General features: G+C 47.3%; 2 protein-coding genes across 9 annotated transcripts in view; one reads left to right on the top strand and one right to left on the bottom strand.

Moving 5' to 3' along the window:
- The window catches only part of ctnnd2a (catenin (cadherin-associated protein), delta 2a), a 195,364-nt gene that overhangs the window by 81,689 nt on the left and 88,884 nt on the right, over positions 1 to 24,791 (bottom strand). For 6 of the 8 annotated variants that reach the window (XM_078095732.1, XM_078095734.1, XM_078095735.1 and 3 more), the window contains 2 exons: positions 21,978 to 22,151; positions 12,061 to 12,427 (listed from right to left, as the gene is read on the bottom strand). In XM_078095732.1, the coding sequence (XP_077951858.1) occupies positions 12,061 to 12,427; positions 21,978 to 22,151 (541 nt within the window). The remainder of the gene's footprint in view (positions 1 to 12,060; positions 12,428 to 21,977; positions 22,152 to 24,791) is intronic. The other 2 variants (XM_078095733.1, XM_078095737.1) reach the window with 1 other exon arrangement.
- Positions 1,685 to 3,920, top strand: LOC120811633 (uncharacterized). Its single transcript, XM_040167176.2, has 2 exons — positions 1,685 to 2,145; positions 2,640 to 3,920. The coding sequence occupies exons 1-2, from the start codon at positions 1,959 to 1,961 to the stop codon at positions 3,671 to 3,673; spliced, it is 1,221 nt and encodes a 406-aa protein (XP_040023110.2). The 5' UTR covers positions 1,685 to 1,958; the 3' UTR covers positions 3,674 to 3,920.

Raw genomic sequence — 24,791 nt, 5'->3', positions numbered from 1 at the left:
GGAAATCAGGTTTAAATTAATTATGGATATTATAAACAAGAAAACAACAATGGCAAATGTATTAACCTTTTATTTGAATGAAGTGCCATTTTCAATGTAAACATTACACAATAATTACACAATGTTTGGATCAATTCACAGAACTCCGGATTTTCAACCACATTGTAGGCTCGCATGTCTTTACAGATAAACTTGGAAATTGTTACTGTGATGTTGAGTTTGGTGCTGGCGAGGCCTGAGGCGTCTGCAGAGCTGGAGTTACCTGCTGCTGCCGAGTTTCGCGCGGCTGCCGCTGCGTACTGATGACGTCACAGACAGGCAGACCGAATCGAGTAACGTTTAACGTGTCCAAAGTAGGGTGGCCATTTCCTTCACGTGAAAAAGGACACTTTGCATACACGGGGACACACAAGCAGATATTTGTTTAGTATGATCCGGTTTTAAATTGTACTATGTTTTTCCACCAGATTACACAAGGGTGCATACACATACCACATAGCTACTAAGAAATATATAAGATACAGCTCATGACAACGTGCCGTTCCAATTCAGATTACATAGGTCTAATAATGTTTTTGATGCTAATTAACATGAACAGGACTGAGTTGTATGACATTCTGACAGCGCGCGGGTGCCGGGGCCAGAGCGGAGCATGTGAGGTGAGAGATGAGCAGTGAGATACAGTAGTAGTTTGTCCTTTTACACTGCGAAAGGATAGACAGCCCGGCCGCCGACCGCTAGCACCCCCCCCCCCCGTCAGCCCGCGAAGTGTCCTTGATTTGGGGTTGGGAGAGTTGGTTGTTGATAAGTCAACACACGAAAATGTAACCAATGAAATTACTTATTTTGACACACATTACTTATTTTGACACACATTTTTAGCCAATACGTATTAAACCAATGAGGTAATATGTCAAAAGGCGGACCTTTTTAGTTATTTTATCAAAAGGATTCAGTAACTTTACTGGCCAGTGGCCAGTAGGCAAAGTTTCTGAGATCCCTGTTGTTTCTTGTAAGGAAATGAGGTTTAAATTAATTATGGATATTATGAACAAGAAAACAACAATTAAAGGCAAATGTATTAACCTTTTATTTGAATGAAGTGCCATTTTCAATGCCCCGTAAAAGCCGGACGAAAGGCCACCCTAGTCTAAAGTGCTAAAAAAAAAAAAAAAACACGCATCCATGCCGTTTTTGTACTTAAATCCAATGTGCAGTTTCCAAGTATCGATACAATCGATTATGTACCATTTCAATCAATTTGTAATCGATATATGTCATCCGGAATGCTGATTTGCGGAGCACAGATCGATTCAGTTGGATCGCAGGAATATAAATCGATTAATCGATTCAGTGAGTGAATCGTTACACCCCTACTAAATAAGCATATGATAATTTTCATAGTTTAATACTTCAATTACTGTTACTAATAGTAACAGTCATACAAAATAAATGTAGTAGTGGTCACCGTAGTAGCAGCAGTAGATGCTACATACTGTATACAGTATATTTATACAATACCAGTCAAAGATTTGGACAAATGTTCCCATTTAATTAAGTGAGTGTGTCCAAACTTTTGACTGCATATTTATGTCAAAATATATGGCTAGGACGTTATTTCATTATTTTAACCCAAACCATAATTTTTTCCTAAACCCAATCAGGTAGTTCTGTTGTCTGAACATAATAACGTAGTTTCATGTCACAACATTAACCACATGTTTACAACTGTTTTCTCAAGAAAATATTACTTTTATAATCATCAGTTTGAGAAGAAGAAAAAGGGGCTCCAACCAATAGAACACGGAGCAGAATGTAGAACATTCTATGACATCACAGAGAATTCTCCATACAGAATGTAGAATGTGGAAGGATAGATTATCAGAGCTTATTTTGGATCCCCACTCAGCGTGAACACATCAACTTTACATTGCAGAGGGATTCTCAAAGACTCAAAGATGGCCCGCCAGCCGCCGAAAGGACTGAAAAGCTTGGTCGAGTGTATGGCCAGAGCTACAATCTCCGCACATCCTGCCGACATGCCAGACTTTTTAGTGGAGTATACGTCAGAGCTCAACCAAACAAGAGGCTCTAAAACTGAAAGCAATCCAGTGGAAATGTGCTTTCGATTCCAAGAGGCTCGTGGTAAGATACTGTCTAAATATATAAAACATGATGTTTAGGTTATCGTATGTTTTGTTTATAGAATGTGAAAATTTCAGAAAGTGAGGAACATAAAGTGAAAATAAACCTTGGTTTAAAGGTCATTCTTAAAAATGTGATGCTATTCTTAATTGCTCCGATCGTGCTTGGTATCTAAGTACTGACATGTAGTAAGGGTCGTCGTGGTGCAGGGGTTAGAGAAGGTGTGCTGGGAAGCACAAGGTTAGTAGTTTGAGTCCAGGCTGCCCAATGTTCCATGATGAAGTGTCCCTGAGCAAGACACCTAACCCCAAATTACTCCCCGGGCAAAAATGTGAAAAAGCCATTGTTTTAAAGTGTAATGTAAGTCGCTTTGGATAAAAGCGTCTGCTAAATGACCTGTAATGTAATGTAGTTAAGGGCTTGGAGCTGGAAAATTGTTATTGCTAAATCTTGTGTACTAATTTTATTTTTCTAAAATGTTTTTCTCTTCCCAGATTTGGAATCTGCAATCAATGAACATGCACCATCAACTGGGGTTAAAGAAAAGAAACCTGTACCTTTTACCCCTGCTGTTGCCGACAAGACACCGGAAACACACACACAGAAAACAACACCACGAAAGTTATCACCTAAAGCTCCAGCAGATGTGCCCCCGAAATCCAGGAAGAATCTACCAATCGGCACGAGGGGGAAGCCACAAAATGCCAGCAGCGTGTTACCACAAAAACCTAAAGAACGCAGTGAACCAACGCCAGCAAGAACAAAAAGACCAAAGGAAGAAAGAAAAATAATCCCCAAGACAAGACCACCATGGTTACCACCAGCTGCAAATCAAAAGCAAGGTAAAGGAACCATTCGCGACGCCAAGAAGACACCAGAAAAACGTCTACCGACAATTCCCCAAACGTCAGCACCTAAAGATCCAGCTGTCAATCCCCCAAAATTCAAGAAGAATCTACCAATCGGCACGAGGGGGAAGCCAGAAAATGCCAGCAGCGTGTCACCCCAAAAACCTAAAGAACGCAGTGAACCAACGCCAGCAAGAACAGAAAAACCAAAGGAAGAAAGAAAAATAATACCCAAGACAAGACTACCATGTTTATTACCAGCTACAAGTCAAAAGCAAAGTAAAGGAACCATTCATGACGCCAAGAAGACACCAGAAAAACGTCTACCGACAATTCCCCAAACGTCAGCACCTAAAGATCCAGCTGTCAATCCCCCTTCTAGACGCCCAACTACGCGTGTACAAGCAACACCACAAACAAGTGTTTTACCACCGATTCCACCAATTCCACAGAAGAAAGGCACAGGTAGCCAACAGCAGACAACTATTCCAAAGAAATCTGTGCCAAAGTGGGATGACTCAGTAACATTGCCCGTTATTAAAGGATTGAGGAAACCAGCTATTCCAAGAGACAGCAGAAACGACCACCAATGCCCTCAATTGGTTCACCAACGCCCTCAGTTGGTGCAAATAATCCACAGGGCAAAAATCACAAACACGGTGTTTCGTTACTCACCTTAAGGATAAGGTAGGTGTCACAAAATAGTAGTCACATTCTCTGGGTTTTGTGTGGCTTCTCGACCATTTCATATTTGTTTGAATGCCGTTTAAGCATTCCAGTAAATGTTAAACCGTTGTATTGTTCTTCTAAGCGGTATTTTTCTCTTCTTTCCATTTCCGTGCATATTTTGAGTTGCTTCTCCTCCTTCAAATCTTCAGCTATTACAACTGTTACTCTTTAACTACAAAAATAAAATTCAGCTTTTGGACTTTTTCCAATATCACAGATTAGTTTTTCAGTTTCTGAGATTGACATGAGTGTGTATGGCACCAGTTAAAGTGGAGATGGAGAGCTAAAGGAGAGAGCAGCATCAGAATCTGGTTCAAAATCCCACAATATTCACTCTTCATGCTTCATTTTGGGAGACAATGATAGGGTGACGTTCCCGTGGCAACTCAGACACAGGCTGAAGTGTCTGTCTTTTTCTCACACAGGTGAACAGCAATGGACGACCAGTGGAGCCACCTGACGCAGCCGTGCAGTAGACGAACCGACACCTGAAAGGACATCGCTCCCTCTCCCTTTCTTCCCTTCCCCTCCCCATTTCCCTTCCCCCTCCCCATTTCCATTCCCCCTCCCCCCCCTATTTCCCTTCCCCCTCCCCTTTACACAGGTGAACAGCGTTGGACGATCAGTGGAGCAACCTGACGCAGCCGTGCAGTAGACGAACCGACACCTGAAAGGACATCGCTCCCTCTCCCTTTCTTCCCTTCCCCTCCCCATTTCCCTTCCCCCTCCCAATTTCCATTCCCCCTCCCCCCCCTATTTCCCTTCCCCCTCCCCTTTACACAGGTGAACAGCGTTGGACGATCAGTGGAGCAACCTGACGCAGCCGTGCAGTAGACGGACCGACTCGTGAAAGGACACCGCTCCCTCTCCCTCCCTTTCTTCCCTTCCCTTCCCCATTTCCCTTCCTTCCCCATTTCCCTTCCCTCCCCTCCCCATTTCCCTTCCCCCTCCCCATTTCCCTTCCCCCTCCCCTCCCTATTTCCCTTCCCCCTCCCCTTTACACAGGTGAACAGCGTTGGACGATCAGTGGAGCAACCTGACGCAGCCGTGCAGTAGACAGACCGACTCGTGAAAGGACATCGCTCCCTCTCCCTTTCTTCCCTTCCCTTCCCCATTTCCATTCCCCCTCCCCTTCCCCATTTCCCTTCCCCCTCCCCTCTTCCCCCTCCCCTTTACACAGGTGAACAGCGTTGGACGATCAGTGGAGAAACCTGACGCAGCCGTGCAGTAGACGGACCGACTCGTGAAAGGACATCGCTCCCTCTCCCTCCCTTTCTTCCCTTCCCTTCCCCATTTCCCTTCCCTCCCTTCCCCATTTCCCTTCCCCCTCCCTATTTCCCTTCCCCCTCCCCTTTACACAGGTGAACAGCGTTGGACGATCAGTGGAGCAACCTGACGCAGCCGTGCAGTAGACGGACCGACTCGTGAAAGGACATCGCTCCCTCTCCCTTTCTTCCCTTCCCTTCCCCATTTCCATTCCCCCTCCCCTTTCCCATTTCCCTTCCCCCTCCCCTCTTCCCTTCCCCCTCCCCTTTACACAGGTGAACAGCGTTGGACGATCAGTGGAGAAACCTGACGCAGCCGCGCAGTAGACGAACCGACACCTGAAAGGACATCGCTCCCTCTCCCTTTCTTCCCTTCCCCTCCCCATTTCCCTTCCCCCTCCCCATTTCCATTCCCCCTCCCCCCCCTATTTCCCTTCCCCCTCCCCTTTACACAGGTGAACAGCGTTGGACGATCAGTGGAGCAACCTGACGCAGCCGTGCAGTAGACGGACCGACTCGTGAAAGGACACCGCTCCCTCTCCCTTTCTTCCCTTCCCCTCCCCATTTCCCTTCCCCCTCCCCATTTCCATTCCCCCTCCCCCCCCTATTTCCCTTCCCCCTCCCCTTTACACAGGTGAACAGCGTTGGACGATCAGTGGAGCAACCTGACGCAGCCGTGCAGTAGACGGACCGACTCGTGAAAGGACATCGCTCCCTCTCCCTTTCTTCCCTTCCCTTCCCCATTTCCATTCCCCCTCCCCTTCCCCATTTCCCTTCCCCCTCCCCTCTTCCCTTCCCCCTCCCCTTTACACAGGTGAACAGCGTTGGACGATCAGTGGAGAAACCTGACGCAGCCGTGCAGTAGACGGACCGACTCGTGAAAGGACATCGCTCCCTCTCCCTCCCTTTCTTCCCTTCCCTTCCCCATTTCCCTTCCCTCCCTTCCCCATTTCCCTTCCCCCTCCCTATTTCCCTTCCCCCTCCCCTTTACACAGGTGAACAGCGTTGGACGATCAGTGGAGCAACCTGACGCAGCCGTGCAGTAGACGGACCGACTCGTGAAAGGACATCGCTCCCTCTCCCTTTCTTCCCTTCCCTTCCCCATTTCCATTCCCCCTCCCCTTCCCCATTTCCCTTCCCCCTCCCCTCTTCCCTTCCCCCTCCCCTTTACACAGGTGAACAGCGTTGGACGATCAGTGGAGAAACCTGACGCAGCCGTGCAGTAGACGAACCGACACCTGAAAGGACATCGCTCCCTCTCCCTTTCTTCCCTTCCCCTCCCCAGTTCCCTTCCCCCTCCCCATTTCCATTCCCCCTCCCCCCCCTATTTCCCTTCCCCCTCCCCTTTACACAGGTGAACAGCGTTGGACGATCAGTGGAGCAACCTGACGCAGCCGTGCAGTAGACGGACCGACTCGTGAAAGGACACCGCTCCCTCTCCCTTTCTTCCCTTCCCCTCCCCATTTCCCTTCCCCCTCCCCATTTCCATTCCCCCTCCCCCCCCTATTTCCCTTCCCCCTCCCCTTTACACAGGTGAACAGCGTTGGACGATCAGTGGAGCAACCTGACGCAGCCGTGCAGTAGACGGACCGACTCGTGAAAGGACATCGCTCCCTCTCCCTTTCTTCCCTTCCCTTCCCCATTTCCATTCCCCCTCCCCTTCCCCATTTCCCTTCCCCCTCCCCTCTTCCCTTCCCCCTCCCCTTTACACAGGTGAACAGCGTTGGACGATCAGTGGAGAAACCTGACGCAGCCGTGCAGTAGACGGACCGACTCGTGAAAGGACATCGCTCCCTCTCCCTTTCTTCCCTTCCCTTCCCCATTTCCCTTCCCCCTCCCCTTCCCCAATTCCCTTCCCCCTCCCCTCCCTATTTTCCTTCCCCCTCCCCTCCCTATTTCCCTTCCCCCTCCCCTTTACACAGGTGAACAGCGTTGGACGATCAGTGGAGCAACCTGACGCAGCCGTGCAGTAGACGGACCGACTCGTGAAAGGACATCGCTCCCTCTCCCTTTCTTCCCTTCCCTTCCCCATTTCCCTTCCCCCTCCCCTCCCCATTTCCCTTCCCCCTCCCCTCCCTATTTTCCTTCCCCCTCCCCTTTACACAGGTGAACAGCGTTGGACGATCAGTGGAGCAACCTGACGCAGCCGTGCAGTAAACGGACCGACTCGTGAAAGGACATCGCTCCCTCTCCCTCCCTTTATTCCCTTCCCTAGCCCCTCCCCTCCCTATTTCCCTTCCCCCTCCCCTTTACACAGGTGAACAGCGTTGGACGATCAGTGGAGCCACCTGACGCAGCCGTGCAGTAGACGGACCGACTCGTGAAAGGACATTGCTCCCTCTCCCTTTCTTCCCTTCCCCTCCCTATTTCCCTTCCCCCTCCCCTCCCTATTTCCCTTCCCCCTCCCCTCCCTATTTCCCTTCCCCCTCCCCTTTACACAGGTGAACAGCGTTGGACGATCAGTGGAGCAACCTGACGCAGCCGTGCAGTAGGACCGACTCGTGAAAGGACATCGCTCCCTCTCCCTTTCTTCCCTACCCTCCCCATTTCCCTTCCTTCCCTTCCCCCTCCCCTCCCCATATCCCTTCCCCCTCCCCTCCCCATTTCCCTTCCCCTCCCCTCCCCATTTCCCTTCCCCTTTCCCTTCCCCCTCCCCTTTACACAGGTGAACAGCGTTGGACGACCAGTGGAGCCACCTGACGCAGCCGTGCAGTAGACGAACCGACACGTGAAAGGACATCGCTCCCTCTCCCTTTCTTCCCTTCCCTTCCCCATTTCCCTTCCCCCTCCCCTTCCCCAATTCCCTTCCCCCTCCCCTCCCTATTTTCCTTCCCCCTCCCCTCCCTATTTTCCTTCCCCCTCCCCTTTACACAGGTGAACAGCGTTGGACGATCAGTGGAGCAACCTGACGCAGCCGTGCAGTAGACGGACCGACTCGTGAAAGGACATCTCTCCCTTTCTTCCCTTCCCCTCCCCATTTCCCTTCCCCCTCCCCTCCCCATTTCCCTTTCCCCTCCCCTCCCTATTTCCCTTCCCCCTCCCCTTTACACAGGTGAACAGCGTTGGACGATCAGTGGAGCAACCTGACGCAGCCGTGCAGTAGACGGACCGACTCGTGAAAGGACATCGCTCCCTCTCCCTTTCTTCCCTTCCCTTCCCCATTTCCCTTCCCCCTCCCCTTCCCCATTTCCCTTCCCCCTCCCCTTTACACAGGTGAACAGCGTTGGACGATCAGTGGAGCAACCTGACGCAGCCGTGCAGTAGACGGACCGACTCGTGAAAGGACATCGCTCCCTCTCCCTTTCTTCCCTTCCCCATTTCCCTTCCCCCTTCCCTTCCCCATTTCCCTTCCCCCACCCCTCCCCATTTCCCTTCCCCCTCCCCTTTACACAGGTGAACAGCGTTGGACGATCAGTGGAGCAACCTGACGCAGCCGTGCAGTAGACGGACCGACTCGTGAAAGGACATCGCTCCCTCTCCCTCCCTTTCTTCCCTTCCCTTCCCTAGCCCCTCCCCTCCCTATTTCCCTTCCCCAGCCCCTCCCCTCCCTATTTCCCTTCCCCAGCCCCTCCCTATTTCCCTTCCCCCTCCCCTTTACACAGGTGAACAGCGTTGGACGATCAGTGGAGCAACCTGACGCAGCCGTGCAGTAGACGGACCGACTTGTGAAAGGACATCGCTCCCTCTCCCTCCCTTTCTTCCCTTCCCTTCCCTAGCCCCTCCCCTCCCTATTTCCCTTCCCCCTCCCCTTTACACAGGTGAACAGCGTTGGACGACCAGTGGAGCCACCTGACGCAGCCGCGCAGTAGACGGACCGACTCGTGAAAGGACATCGCTCCCTCTCCCTTTCTTCCCTTCCCCATTTCCCTTCCCCCACCCCTCCCCATTTCCCTTCCCCCTCCCCTCCCTATTTCCCTTCCCCATTTCCCTTCCCCATTTCCCTTCCCCCTCCCCCCCCTATTTCCCTTCCCCCTCCCCTTTACACAGGTGAACAGCGTTGGACGATCAGTGGAGCCACCTGACGCAGCCGTGCAGTAGACGGACCGACTCGTGAAAGGACATCGCTCCCTCTCCCTTTCTTCCCTCCCCTCCCCATATCCCTTTCTTCCCTCCCCTCCCCATATCCCTTTCTTCCCTCCCCTCCCCATATCTCTTCCTTCCCTCCCCTCCCCATATCCCTTCCTTCCCTCCCCTCCCCATATCCCTTCCTTCCCTTCCCCCTCCCCATTTCCCTTCCCCCTCCCCTCCCCATTTCCCTTCCCCTTTCCCTTCCCCCTCCTCTTTACACAGGTGAACAGCGTTGGACGACCAGTGGAGCCACCTGACGCAGCCGTGCAGTAGACGAACCGACACGTGAAAGGACATCGCTCCCTCTCCCTTTCTTCTCTTCCCCCCCCCTATTTCCCTTCCCCTTCCGCCTCCCCTTTACACAGGTGAACAGCGGTGGAGGACCAGTGGAGCCACCTGACGCAGCCGCGCAGTAGACGGACCGACTCGTGAAAGGACATCGCTCCCTCCCCCTTTCTTCCCTTCCCCTCCCCATTTTCCTTGCCCCTCCCCTCCCTATTTTCCTTCCCCTTCCCCTCCCCATTTCCCTTCCCCTCCCCTCCCCATTTCCCTTCCCCCTCCCCTCCCCATTTCCCTTCCCCCTCCCCTCCCTATTCCCCTTCCCCCTCCCCTCCCTATTTCCCTTCCCCCTCCCCTCCCTATTTCCCTTCCCCCTCCCCTTTACACAGGTGAACAGCGTTGGACGATCAGTGGAGCAACCTGACGCAGCCGTGCAGTAGACGGACCGACTCGTGAAAGGACATCGCTCCCTCTCCCTTTCTTCCCTCCCCTCCCCATATCCCTTCCATCCCTTCCCCCTCCCCTCCCCATTTCCCTTCCCCTTTCCCTTTCCCCTCCCCTTTATACAGGTGAACAGCGTTGGACGACCAGTGGAGAAACCTGACGCAGCCGTGCAGTAGACGAACCGACACGTGAAAGGACATCGCTCCCTCTCCCTTTCTTTTCTTCCCCCCCCCTATTTCCCTTCCCCCTCCCCTTTACACAGGTGAACAGCGGTGGACGACCAGTGGAGCCACCTGACGCAGCCGCGCAGTAGACGGACCGACACGTGAAAGGACATCGCTCCCTCTCCCTTTCTTCTCTTCCCTTGTGGATTGGACCAAAATCTCACCATATAATGTGTTTGTTGTTGTTTGTTTGTTTAGTAAATACATAAAAAATTTAAAAAATACAAACATCTTTCTGTCCCTTTCTCTCTCTCTCTTGAAGGAGCAACAACTCCAACTCGCCTCAAAAAAAAGAAAAAGCCTCAATGACTATCTGTACCTCAACTATGAAGCTCAGAATTAAGCTGTTTTAAAAAAAAAACGTATTGCTCTTTCAAATACTACTACTACAATGACTAGTACTTGTAGTAGTACTACTGCTACTCCAATACTGACATTAGTACTACAAGTGGTTCTACACCACACATGAATTAGAGGGCTATTTTTAGTTTTCATCTCCGATAGTGAATCATCAAGCGGCGTAAAAATCATCATACACTTGTATCGTATTATGTGTGTGTCGGGGCCCACCCTTCAGTGTCCACTACATTGGATCAGTCCATCTTTACTGCGCATGTGCAGAACGGATCCAAGAAACGGCCAAAACGAAAACCTAACGGCGCGAAGTGGCGAAAGACCGTAACTGGAGAGTATCACATGGATGAAGCGAAGCTACCCCAGCGGTGCTGAAAAGAGGAGGAAGAAGGAAGAAAACCAAACATTTACGTCAGATACAGCAGAGCAGACAAAATTGAAGTCTACAATGTCTACATTAGTAAATATACTGTGCATTTCACCAAAAAGGTAAAAGCCTTATACTGTGTTTTGTATTTGCTTTCAGAATGAGACAGGGATGGGCTGTGAGAGCTCTCCAGCATCATCCACTGTACTTCTAGAAAATGATCCAGCACTCTGGCCAAAACAGCTGTCGGATAGTGCACGCTGCTCAATAGTGGAGAGAGGACCACTTCAGGTGAAGGACAAGATCTTCCCGAGGAATGAAGACGGGAACAGAATTACCAGCATGCAACTACATGCAGATGAAAAATGGAGAACAGATATGCAGATCCTGGCTTGTCTACAGTGAAAAGAAGGACTGTTATTTGTTTTTGCTGCCGCCTATTTGGAAACAGAGAAAGAAGCAATCAGCTGAGTGAGGATGGGTTTAATGATTGGAAAAATATTTCAGCCCACCTGAGACAGCATGAAAAGTCTGCTGAGCACATTGCATATATGGATGCTCGGCGCAACCTATAGCAGAAAGTACAGCCCCACGCGGCTATCGATCAGATGAACCAAAATCTTCTCATTTCAGAGGGCCCCATGCCTGCCTTTGCCTTGGGCCCCAAATGTCTTAAATCCGCCACTGCCTTTCAACTCCAGCCCCAAAGACGAGTGGAGCACCTCACCACTGCGTAAGCATCACAGTGACGATCGGGTCAATACTAATCAGGAACTGGCCACACAAAGACATCTTGGAATATTCAAGTGAAAAGTCAAAAAGTTTGTTAAATGGAGGAAGTTGTGAATGATGTTCAAAGTAAAGCCCGAGTAGCAGTTTTCTCCTAAAACAAAGGAGTCAGACCTCTTTGACCATTTATTAAATTGCTGTGCAGGGTGCTGGTGTCTGGATAGCTTCTAAACTCATGGACATATCAATTAAAAAACAGCCTTTCCGCATCGTGTTTCATTCTACCTCCGGTGCAAGGAGAAACAGTCTAAGAGAGAGCCTTTAAAGAAACTTGGTGTGGCGTGTGGGGGTTGGGTGAGTACTGTGGGTCCTGTACCTGTAGCTGCTATCACAGTTATTCCAATGCATACCGGTATACAGTACATATATCGCTATTATCTTGTACCTCTTGGTGCAGGAGGACTTTTGTGTGTAATGGTTAGAGTTGAGGTTAACGTGAGGCTCAAGCTATTGAATGTAAGTGCACGTTATGTGGTCCAGTGAACCCCATGAAACACACACACACAGACAGACACACACACACACACACACACCACTCTCCACCCTACCTGGGGTCTTTCTGGATGGAGTCGATGGAAGGTGAGCGCTGCAGGTTGCCTTCAGGTGGCAGGGCTGGTCCAGACTTGCTGTAGGGCGATTCCACCACTGCGGGGCAGTACTGCAGGGTGCGATAGGGGTCCGCCACATAGGGGTCCGAGCCATACACGTCTCCGCTGCCTCCGCTCAAGGTGTAGCCCGGTCCCACCGTGGCGTAGTTGTTGGTCCCGCCGCGGCTGTAGTTCCCTGTCCCGGTGCCATGACTTGCTGTACGCTGCAAAGGGGCGGAGTCGACACCGGGGGAAGAGGGAGCTAGGACGGGAAAGTAGGGACAGAGGACATAACTTAGGATCTGGTCATGGACACGCTGGGTAAGGTCTGCAGGGCGGGAGGAGGGGACAGAGGAGGAAGAGGAAGAGACAAATGGAAAAGCGGAGGGAGAAGCACAGCAGATGAGAGAAGAAGAGAGAGGAGAGGAAAGGAGAAGCAGAAACGCACAGAGATGAACAGGTTTTTGGGAAGAGCATCATCATATGGGGGGACAAATGTCGGCCACATGCCACGGATTAACGACAAGGGTCAATGTTCAACAGAGGGATTGATTGCAGAGAGGAAAATAGAAAAGTAGACAACAGTTGTTTAGCAAAAGTTTGAGTTTTGTGAACATAAACAATGTATACAACAAAAAATAGCAATTTATTTTCTGTGGATTTTTGGGAAACCGTACAATAGTTATGTTTTTAACCAATAATACAAATTATAGTTCACTAATATCTTCTATAGTAAATGTGTTTAAACAAACAGAAAGAGCAAAATGCAATAGTTCTACTCCTGGCAAAACATTAGTTTCAAAAGTTAGTTTTGTCACTCAAATGACTCATTAGCCTGCCGTTCCTATGTAATGAAAAACATCAACCTCGCTCGTAAGCCTCTTTTCAGGCACCATGGGGACGATTGCAAAAACCTCAACCGGAGACAAAAAAATACATCAACAAAATAAAGCAAAACACCACACTATGTCTCTTTAGAGTGAGATTGAAATGACATCGGGATTTGCTCATTGTATGTAAGCGGACGGCAGGGGCGCAGTGGCTGTCACCTCCCCTCCCTGTCGCGTCAGAGCGCCGGATCGCTGATGTATCAAGGTGTTAATGTACGTCTGGGGGCCTCGTATCTTTGGCTGTGAAAGCACTGAGACAGACGGCATCATCCGTCATTAGAACCAAGGTGCTGTACGTGTACACGGATGACACGCATGTACGCAACTTACATAAACACCATCTTCAGACGGTATGTGATTAATCACGGAGCCTTCAAATCAATATGTGGCCATGTGTTCGGTGCCTCAGCAAAAAAGTACATGCACATTAATACATTATTTAAGTCCCTCTACGAACAACCAAAAACAAAAGGATGGTGGTTGTGTGAATATGAGGACTCATTGTTATGTGACCAGAGTCTTGAGTGGTGGTATTTGCTTGACCTTCACAACCCTCTTACACATGTCTGATTCCTTCTACCTATTTGTTGCATCTTTAACAATCGTCGTTCAAAGCTCTCTTTGAAATTCTCATCACCGACTCCAGTAAACCGCATTAGTCGGCCCACCAGAGGCACAAGGAACCCTTTGGATGATGCAACAACATTAGCATATCTTTTTTTCTTGACGCTATAATCAGGTTACAACAAAAAAAAAAAAAAAAGCCAGCCAGACTTTGAAAAAATGTAACTTCCAAGCTCTGCCTTGAAAAGCCCATGAGGCTAAAAGCTGTGTGAGCTCTTCAGTCAATGCCCTAAAGATCTAAAGGATCAGGCAGGGACACAGAAAGACAAGAATAAAATCAGCTGAGAGATGGGGGTTGAAGCTGAAGCCAAAGCAAAGGGAGGAAGGTTTGGAACAAGAGGCCGTGAAGTTAGGGACACACAGCCGAATAGAACCGAGGGCATAGGAGGGTAATGAAGCAGAGTTGCTCCAATCAGCAGCAAATCCCAGTCTTTTCTGTGCTCTTTGCATGGTGTCTGTGGGGTGTCTGTCCTTCAGAACGTCTCATTAGTAGCCGGGGCTTCGGGCCTAACACCACCGGAGTCAGTGTGCGCTCACTGAGACACTTGACACCCGAATAGGATGAACCCCTGAGCCACAGAGGGGGAGGCAGAAGAGTAAAAAGAGGAGAGAGGAAAAACATAAAAATGGCGTGTCAAATTATTTTAATAGCCTTTGCTGTAAGCACTGAATAGGGATCCTATTGGTTGCAAGCTGTAAAACGTGAACAAAACAGTAAATTACAAATAACAGAGAGAGACTGAAGACAAAAGAAATCCCCCCCCAACATGTTAAATGACTGTTTGAGTCATTTTTATTTTGTTTTCACTTTGTATTCAGCGTCAGCACAACACTTTTTGCATTTCATCTTCTTTCTTTCTACAATCTTAATGTCTGTTCTCCCTTTCTTCTGCTGCTGCTGAGGTGATCGTTGTCTCCGTTAATGGTGTGTTCAGGACGGTGACTTCACCCTCGGGGGCAATATGGCGAGGCAGAATCCAGCGAGTGGGTGCCTGTTTATGCATACATTTGTGTAACGGTGAATTTATTCCCTGTGCATGTGTGAAGATTTTATTATTGCATTGCAAACAGTTACGGTTTTAGATCAGTCTTTAGCTTTAAATATTACAAAACAGTTTAGAATTTGGGGCTCAGGTCCATGGAAAGAACACAGAAAAGCATCTGTATATATAAGAGTGACAGTGTCATTCGTGAATTAAAAGACAAGTCATGAAGCCCCTTGCCGTTTATACATGAAATGCGCAGGGACACGCGCTCCACTAACACTTCTCCCACCGAATGCTCTGGTGGAGTTAAATAGTGTCGGGAGAAGAAAACACAAGGGCGGGTGTGTCTTTGTATTCCCTCGCTTCGAAGTAGAGTAAACAAATGGCTGTTGACACACTGATACGTCTGCAATTAGCCAGCCGGCTGAAGGGGGGGGGGGGCGGCTAGCAAAGAGCCGCTGAGACAAGGAGAGCCGGGGGATGAGAAATAGGGTGATCAAACCCGATCACCCCCCCAATCAGCCGATGTTCATACTTCTCATTCTTCCATTGCACGCCACCCCTCCATCCGTCTTCTCTTTCCCCGTCCCCTCTGAGACCTTCTCTTTCAAACCCCCCTTTTGCTGTTGTTGCCTCCCCTCCGCCCTCACCTTCCTCCCTTCCGTCTCTCTATCTCTCTCCCTCCATTGTGGTTGTAGTAGACTATGTGATCAGAGCTGAGGACATGTCCTTTCTCTCGACACGCTTCAGCGCTCAGCACGATTACACAAAACCCCTCGCAGTCCCTATCCCTCTCACACACGCACGCGCGCGCCCGCATGCGCACGCACCGACACACGGTTTTAGAATACGCAAGTGATTGACACGGAGTAAATAGGCATGCCTGTAACACATCTTTTTCTAATGCTTTAGGGTAATAGAACAGCATGAACAGCCAACCTTGCCTACGGAAACCACGGGTGAAGCACGCACACACACACACACACACACACACACACACACACACGCTGCATGAAAGTTGGGGAGAGCAAGGATTACGTTTCTCCCTGTTTATCCCTGGGAGATCCTCCTGGCCAACACACAGCTCTTGATGTTCCTGAGCTGAAAGCACTGGAGAACACACTTGAACACACACACACACACATGCACACAGGCACACGCACAAACACCATTTTGCAATTTCAGTATCCAGCGTTGGGCAGCGTGGGAGCTGTCAGACACTTGGCTTTATGAGTCAAGGTGCCGTGTCTTTCGCTGGCCACGCCACTTAGACACAGCAGGGGCCTCAGGCCAGCGGCTGCTAAGTGTTCATGCTGCTGAAGGACAACCAAAGGATGTATACACAGTATCTACAGTATGAAATGATATACATACACTGTATATGTGTAACTAATTCAGCTAACTAACATAGCAATTAAGCTATGTATGTTTCTTTCTTACCTCTTTGTCTTAGGTAACATTTTGAATCAATTTGTTTATAATAGAAGTTATCGTGACTTTTCGCTTTTGCCAGGAAAGTCTGCGTGCCTCTTTATCCTACTTGCAATGTGACCAGGTAGGATTTTCACACTGATTTAAGGCATAAAGACAAAAAAAAACACTGTAAAACGGGAGCCTTTCTGTATAGATAACCCCAAGTAAGATAAGAGCGATAGACTTGACGGAAACATGACTTACTAATGATTACATTTGAGTTAGTTTCTAGTATAGAAGAAAGAAATCAAAACCTTGGTCGTATTCACCAATGTATGCAAGGATATACTGTGAATCTATTGATGAAAACCAATTTGAACAACAGATATGAAGGTTTTCCATTTGATAATAACAGTCATTGGTGATTTTGTGCTGACTTCCAGCGCATCGGTGTGTGATCTCTGAGGATAAAACACAAATGAACACTTCTTTCTCAAGGTATGGATTCATTACTGCTGATAAAACAGAGAATATGCTAATCATGTAAACTAAGATGGCATGGGACGCGAGTACAATGTGTGGATATAGTGCGAGCTTGTGTGAATGCTTTCCGCACGCATGCACAGTATTTGAGGACGGCGGTGTGTCTGTATGTGTGCGTGCGACACACCGGGAGACGGGGGACACGGGGTCACTAGCATCAACTTCACTTAAACCTACATTCAGAAGGTGCCATATGTTCTCGCAAGGGAAATAATTTGTGCTGATGTGTGGAGCGAGTCAGATGCTTTGAGTTGGTAATTAAAGCTTTCTGAGGCTTCAGCAAAAAATCTCACTGCAAATACTGCACAAGTTTAAGCCACAACGTAAGTAACCTGGATTAAAACTAAATTGGGCTGTTGTCCACGAACACACCACCAAGTGGCCCAGTATTTGCTTGCATTGCCTGTCAGTTTAGTCCTTATATCAGAAAGCTGACTGCAGCAGAGAAGAACGTCCCTTTGTAAGTGAGAGCAAATAACGTCTTTAATGGTGCTTGAACACCAGTGGGTTCATCAAAAGATCAGCAGGATCATGGGCCAAGCTGTAATTGATCCCGGCCAAACAAATGATATCTGACCCGGCGACAGACACAGCGTGGGGAGCGACACAGAAACTGTCCAACGGTCCTGTAGTTCTTTACAAACGGGGAAATAACTGGTGATTTAGGTCTATTGAGTCAACTCCCCATGCTACTCATTCTGCACTTATTTCAACCGTGGACTTTGGAAAAACCTTTGGAAACAACATTTATATTTTATGAGGGTTTGTCTCTAAATGCCTATGAATGCATGCACATGTATCCGTACGTCTTGGTATGTGTTTAAAAAAAGGTACAAATAATGTTGAAATATTCAACGTAATGGTCTCAACGAAGTCTGGTCAGTCACTATTTGCCTGCCAATGAGAGCCCTCACATTTCACTGAATATGTAAACACACCTAATAAGCGATTTTCACCACAAAGCAGAAAGAAACGAGATTGAGACGCAGATCTTTGAGACTATATCCACAAAATTGAATGTGCACAGACCAACTGACGATGATTAGATTCGCAAATCCCATTCGGATGACATGTGTTTCGTTCATTTCCAGGATTTATTAGTTTCTCCATTCAATACGTGACCTGCTCTTTCCTGGCCACTGGTCACAAGAAGGACAAGAACTGCGTCCTCTCTTCCGTCCTCTCCGTCTTTACCTTCTCTCTGGGGCTTGATTCTTTCTCTCCCTCCTTCGTCGGGCTCTGTTCTGTCTTCCCCTCATTAGCATGTCAGATCTCATTACAGAAGGAACACAGCAGATTCAAAGGGGGAAGCAGATCGGTTTAATGGTTTGATGCAAAGCCCTTTTCAAGTTTCATCTTCTCCTTTTTACTGAGCTCGTGTGCTGTATGTGTGCACATTCACACTGGTAATAAGATCCGGTGCTAAAGTGCTGCGATTTTAAGTGAAAGCAATCCTGCTATGATTTTGAGAAACAACACATACACACACACACACACACACACACACACACACACACACACACACACACACACACACACACACACACGCACGCACACACACACACACACACACACACACACACACACACACACACACCCCTTGCTCTGGCGTGTATTGATCCCTTGTTTTGGGAACAAGCATGGATTTAATTGCAGGAACCTAATGTTAACAAAGTGTGTGTCTCTTTAGATCTTTATGGCATCAACAGAAACCTTCAAAAATAGACAGAATAAAAAATACGATATGTTACAAGAGAGTAATTATTCGTCTGCAAAAAATCTGCAACCATTCTCGTTTGGAGGAGGAGGCAGAAAAAACAAGGCTATGGCAGAGACCGAGGTGCTTCAGACCGAGAACATTTGCCCCAACATCAAAGATTAGGCTAGAAATTTACACAGACACAAAATAGAAAATAGAAAGAATGATTTAGAATATCTAAGAAGAGACTCTTGATTTTGGAGGCTCGTGCAGTCAATCGTGTTTGTCTGGTTAGCAGGTTTGCCCCCTCAAACAAAACCAGAGGACAGTTTCCAAATGTGTGATATGTGAAATGCATTTGCATGATATATGTCTAGTTCTGTTAATAGCTGAGAAAACATATCCTTGTTTTTTACCATGGCCCAGTGATTAATGGTTGCTGAAGAATTTATGTCCGTCTCCTTCAAAGATACTGGAGGGAACAATGTTAACAGCCCTTATCAACAGCAATAGCTCAGCCTGGCTACTAGATGCACCTGACAAATAGTCTTGGCAATGAATCCACCCAATCTCTCAGCCGCTACCGGAGCTGCCGCTCTGATGATGAGCCATTAAAGAGAAAGAGTGCCACATCCGTTCAGAGCTCATGCCATTCCCAGTGGTCAGAGTCATTAATACGGACTAAGATAGCTTTAATGAAACAAGGAAGGAAGGTAGAAAGGCAAAAAACGGCCAGGAAGGGGGGAACAAAAGGGGAGCAAGCAAGGAGGAAAGGTCAGAGGAAAGGATGGAGGAAGAAGAGAGAAGAAGGGCATGAAGAAGACAAAGTGAAATAAAGGACGAAGAAAAAAAGAGTAGAAATACATTTGTAAGTAGGAAAAAATGGTAAGAAGCAGAAGGCATGAGGTCACTAAAGAGTATTAATGTCAGGAACATTAGGATGTAAGAAACAAAAGAAAAGAAAAAACATACAAAAGTGACGTCTTAATCTGCAGGCTGATTTCAAAAGCAGACATGTCAAACAAATGTGTAAACCGCATCCCGAGGCTTCTCCTCTTTTTCACGCTCTGATTTATCATTGGAAGCCCAATGAATGTGTGTGGATGTGTGTGCTAGAGATGCTGTGACCATGCAGGAATAATCGCTTGAAATAGGCCACATTAACCTGCAGTCCTCTGGGGCGCTGGCCTGGTTTAATTCAAGAATGAAACGTCGCTCGCCGACTACACACACGCATAGCGCAGAGAAATCCAGATACACACTCTTAGTGAGGATATGATGCTGGGCTGGAATATGTGGCGTGGGTATGAAAACGCCGAGGGAAGTTTCTGTAAAATGGCAAAATATTTTTTAAAGCAATGTTCACACCACTGCACCAATTCACTGCTCCTTCCCCCCGTTTCTCTGTTCTCAACTGGGGGTGAAAACTATAAAAAAACAAAAACAGCACGTGAACAATTACAGTCACTTAAATGGCTTTTGTTGTACCACGCGGCTCCTCTTCATAGTTAAGTGTCCAGTTAAGTAACGTGGTGGCCCACGCTCTCAATGAACGCTGTGAGCTTCATTTGACTGCAAGTGCCTTGTTTAAATTGGCCTTGAATTAGCCTGACACTGTGCGCCGTACACAGACACACACTCTGCAGAGGAGGGAAATACACGCGCAGGCGTCTGCTTTCACGTTCCACGGCAGAAATGACTTATAGCATTAATTACATTGATCAATGCCAGTTTAATGAACCTATAAGTGAGCCCGCCGTTGCAAAGAAAAGGCACTGTGACATAATTAATGACTTACCGCTCACCATGTCGGCACCGCTCTTATCAGTTCAATACTCTGCGCTTTTATGAATCCTTATTAGACACACAGACTATTAACATGAATTTGAAAACATGCTGCGCTTAAAGCCAAGCCTTAATTCGGTGGCCCGGTGGCTTCAAGGTGCGGCGCATCATCGGCGTGTGGATTTACTACGGTAGTTACATGGTCCAAGATCACAAGGAGGGAAAATAAACTGACGGAGGATTTAGTTTGAACAACATGGGACAATTCAAATACTGTATCATAGGAGAAGCCTATTGTGAACCTCAAGCGTTGCAATTAAATGTACACAGTCTAATCCAGAGTCTATTGATTTTTGCAGCTGCAGTACGAATTCCCTTTGTGGGCTTTCTCATACCCATCATTCAAAACTACAAATAGAAGGCGCGGTAAATTAAAGATTATAGCAGTGGATCCTCGCTGTGCACTTCTGAAGAGCAGTTACTTAATTAATTCCTGCTCACTAAGATAATCCTATGACTGTATCAATTGTTCACGATTTCACCGACAGTCATCAAAGCACCGAAATGAGCTTTCAAAAGCCACGGCTCGCGTTTTAAAGGCAAAGTCTCGTCGGCATTGACTCAAGTTAGTCGAACCGATCAACTCAAACGCTGGTCTATTGCCATATTTACTGCTGTGATTCTGACCCAAATGCTAATGATAGCTATTAAGGCTGTGGGCTTAACGACACGGAGGGGGCTGTGAACGTGGCGTGACCGACTTGGGTGTTTTCACGTGGGTATGATACGCTAATGGGATTAACAAGGCTTACCTAAACCCACATTGAGATAAACTCAATGAGGCCCTATTAAAAACACATTGCTGGCAACAAAGGAGTTAAGGGAAGAGCGGGTGTGAATGAGTGTGTGTGACTGAGTTACTTTCAAAAAAGCCCAACAAATATGTTATTGATAGCTCTATTTTCTTTTATGTACTTTCTCTATTTGTCCCAAGGTTGGATGAAGTTATTGAAAAATGTCTATGAGTAATTATACAACATGAAGAACAAGAATAAATGCCCCATTCAACTCATGTGGGGAGAAAAGTGTCTTATGGCGCGTTTCCACCGAGCGGTACGGTACAGGTCGGGTCTGTTAAGCATGATTTGGCGAGCGTTTCCACCGCCAACAGTACCCTTACTTGATAGGCGTGGTGTATTCCAGAAAGTAGTGATAACGTCACTTGATAGGCGTGGTATATGACGGAAAGTAGATTGACGTCATTCGATCGCGCGAAAACTGAAAGCTAACCGCAAACAACAATGGAGGACAGACAGCCGATCCTGTTCTTGCTTCTCGATATGTGGCTGTTTGTCACAAGGAGACGACAATCTTTGTTTGAGCAAAGGCTACACGCTGCAAGTGTGTTACGTGTGTTGTCTTTCCCCGTGCGGCACGTGCAAATGACGACACTCTTTCAACAAACCAACGTTCTGCAGTGAGTTTAGCTCCACCCTTTAGTACCAAACAACTGGAGCCAGGTACCCCAACGGAAGGGTTCCCAAAAAGTGGTACGGTACGATTCGGATTTTTGGTACCGTTCTCAACTTTTGGCAGTGGAGACACAAATAAAAGGGTACCGACCCGACCCGTACCGTACCGCTTGGTGGAAACACGCCATTAATGTCTGTTGTTGCAATAACACGAATGCATGCGTTGTGACTATGATGAACATAATTTGCCTCCTTAGAACAAGCTTGTCTAATAAGTCAGACCTTGTTTTTCTTTCAGCAGTAGTACAGGGAAAGGGGTTTCCAGCGCAGGTCAGGAGTATACACCTTTAACTATTACGACTGAGAATTTGTAGGATACATTTTAGCCTTAAAAAAAAAGGAAATTACAGTGAAGTGAGTGAAATGAATTGCCGATATAATAATTCAAATGCAGGGTCAGCCTTACCGGTGTTGTTGCGGTACGGGCCTGTGTCCGGCCCCTGGCTCTGGCTCAGGCTCCTCATGGGGCCCTTGTTGTGGTACACACGCTCTTCATATATGGGATCGATATGGTGGTCTGGGGACCCCAAAGGCCGGAGGGGCTCCTGACTGTGCTGACTACTGTGGGAGCCACGAGAGCCTTGAGGAAAGAGAGATGAAAAGAACGATGTAAGGAGGACAGGTAGAGAGGATGAAAGAAAAGAGGCTAAAGGCAAGACGGGGTATGAAGAGGGTAGAAAAAACACGGTATATAGAGTGTGTGTGTGTGTTACTGCTGTGTCTATTAGGGGTGGGACAAGCGTTGACTTAGTGACGCACCAAGTTGAAGTAAAGAAAAATTACACACAGGAACACATGAGATGAGAATAAATAGGCCGATAAGAGGCAGAGAAATGAGATCAAGGAGAAGGGGGATGCCTTTGTAATTCATTTTTCAATCTCCGAGGAACACATTGCTGATGGTCAGCTATAAAACAATGAGATGTAGTGCCCCCCACTCCACCCGTCTTCTCCATGTCTGGCAGGAGTCCTACAGACAGAGGGCAAGGAAGACATTGACAGCAGGCGTTTGTTCATAAGCCAGCAGAACACTTGTAAAGCCTCCCGTTTGAAAACACAGAGCTGAATTAAAATTAAGGAGGTGAAGAAGAGGAGGGGACTGGGGCAACGAGTTGGGGACTGGCTGACGCAGCGGGAAAAGGATGTGCTCACACAGCTATGGCTGAGAGGGAGGGAGAGATCTTCCACCTAAGCTAATATTGCATCATATCGCATTAGCCGTCAATCGATGGCAAAGTCACGTGCCGAGACCCTTTTTTCCCCCAGTGAAGGGAGAGACATGAGAGCAGAGCTTCGACACTCGGACGCTTCAGACCATCGACTCAACCTCGCCAAGCCTTCGGATCATATCAGAGAGCAAAGCACGTGAGGCGCTTAAAGCGCCGTGTCGCCATGCTCTAGTTTTGGATGCAGCTCAGGATCTGCGTCTGAACTCGAGACGAAGTCCAAGAGAGTATTTTAATAATGAGCAGCGAATACCGGTATACCACAGAAGGAATGTGTTACGCTAAACCCTCTTTTATCGAACAGCCCACGATGGGCCCCCACTTCCAATACTTTGGAAAAAGATGAAGCAGCGCTGGGTCTCATTATGCCTTTTTTTTCGAACATCAGCGCGGCGAAGAGGGCCACTGCGTTATGAGTGCTGAGTCCTCCTTTCAGCAGGGAGGTTAACACACTCGGCGGTTTACCTGCTCGCTAATAAAAAAGACAGGTTGTCGACTGTCACACTCTGCCAGCCAGCAGCGGAGAAGGCAAACCAAACGCCGGCGACAGTCGGAATAAGCGAGTGAGAAAATAAGAAAAAGGAGAGAAAATTTTGGATCCTACGAGACCCATTGAGCTCAATTTGAAATCAGAGTTTTGAGACGGAGACGGATAGGAAACCTAAACACGAAAGAGGCAGAGACGGTCAGCATATTCATGAAGGAGCTCTAATTAGAGTTATGGACACACCCATTAAGCACACGACTCATCCTAGCTCTCTCTCTTCCTTCATCCCTTTCATCTTTGAAGTCTTGGGGAGTCAGTTTCAGTTCTTTATTCATTACATTACATTACATTACATGTCATTTAGCTGACGCTTTTATCCAAAGCGACGTACAATAAGTGCATTCAACCATAGGGTACAAGGGTATTCATTTATTTTTTTTAACTCACAAGGGTCCACTCGTGGATTCGCTGACCTCTTTCTTTCAAAGCGAGAGGGAACTTTAAAAAGAGAAGATAGAATGATGTAGAGGAGATAGATGCCCTCCCATGACGTTTCATTCTGTAAAATATTTACAATACAGAATATATTTTCCGTTACTACTTGTTCCTGTTCATCCTCGTCTTTTTCCTTCATCTTCATTTAAATTCTTTGGAAGAGAGGAAACCACAGGCGCTGCTTCAAGATCAGAGTAACGCCCTCAGGGTAATGTATGAAGGTCGTGTTCTTCATCAATATAGCTCAAAGTTAAAGGGCCGATCATTTCATTTACGGCCAGAGCTTCAAAACATTGCTACCTGGTTAAATCAGGATTAATATCGTCAAAATATCAAGTCATATGAAATATTGAAGACACTCCAACTAAAAAAAGATTTTAAAAACCTGTAGCAAAAGATGCAGCAACAGAGGCGTCAAAACGAAGACGATTGTCACTACACTAAGCTCACAGATTCCCCAAACAAATAAATAAAAAGACAAAATAAAATTGCCAATTCCAAATATTGCTAAAACCCCTCAAAGTATAACAGGGACAAGTTTTTTTCTTCATCTACATGATTACTTTGTGATTGTGAATGAGGATATCTAGAACGACTCCACTACTCTGAATGGCACTTGCAGTGAGAACCCTTAAGAAGCCTCTGGAACGACGGGTTATCGATCATATTTCATTTAAACAGGCACAAACATTGAACCTCAAGTAAAATTGTACACGGTGGACCATTAAAGGTTTCCACAAAACGGTTTCATTTTCACTTTGATATTCAGCCAACTCAATTTTGCAGTCAAGAGAGAAAGCAATTAACTTGTCAATGCAGCTGCAGGGGCAAATACAAGTCTGTTGCTGCTTGTTGTGACACACCAGTGTCATCCTAATACATTCAGCTCCTAGTAAATAGATCTTATTAGACAACACAATTAGAATCAGCATCACTTTAATCTTCTTAAAGCAGGTCTCTCCCTGGTATTCACAACAGACCTGTACATGCGCAGCTCAGACGTACACGCATG

The sequence above is a fragment of the Gasterosteus aculeatus genome, chromosome 21 (assembly GCF_964276395.1).
Source record: "Gasterosteus aculeatus chromosome 21, fGasAcu3.hap1.1, whole genome shotgun sequence".
NCBI classification, from domain to species: Eukaryota; Metazoa; Chordata; class Actinopteri; order Perciformes; family Gasterosteidae; genus Gasterosteus; species Gasterosteus aculeatus.
The sequence above is the reverse complement of the archived record's forward strand: the minus strand, read 5'-3'. Positions and strand labels throughout refer to the sequence as shown.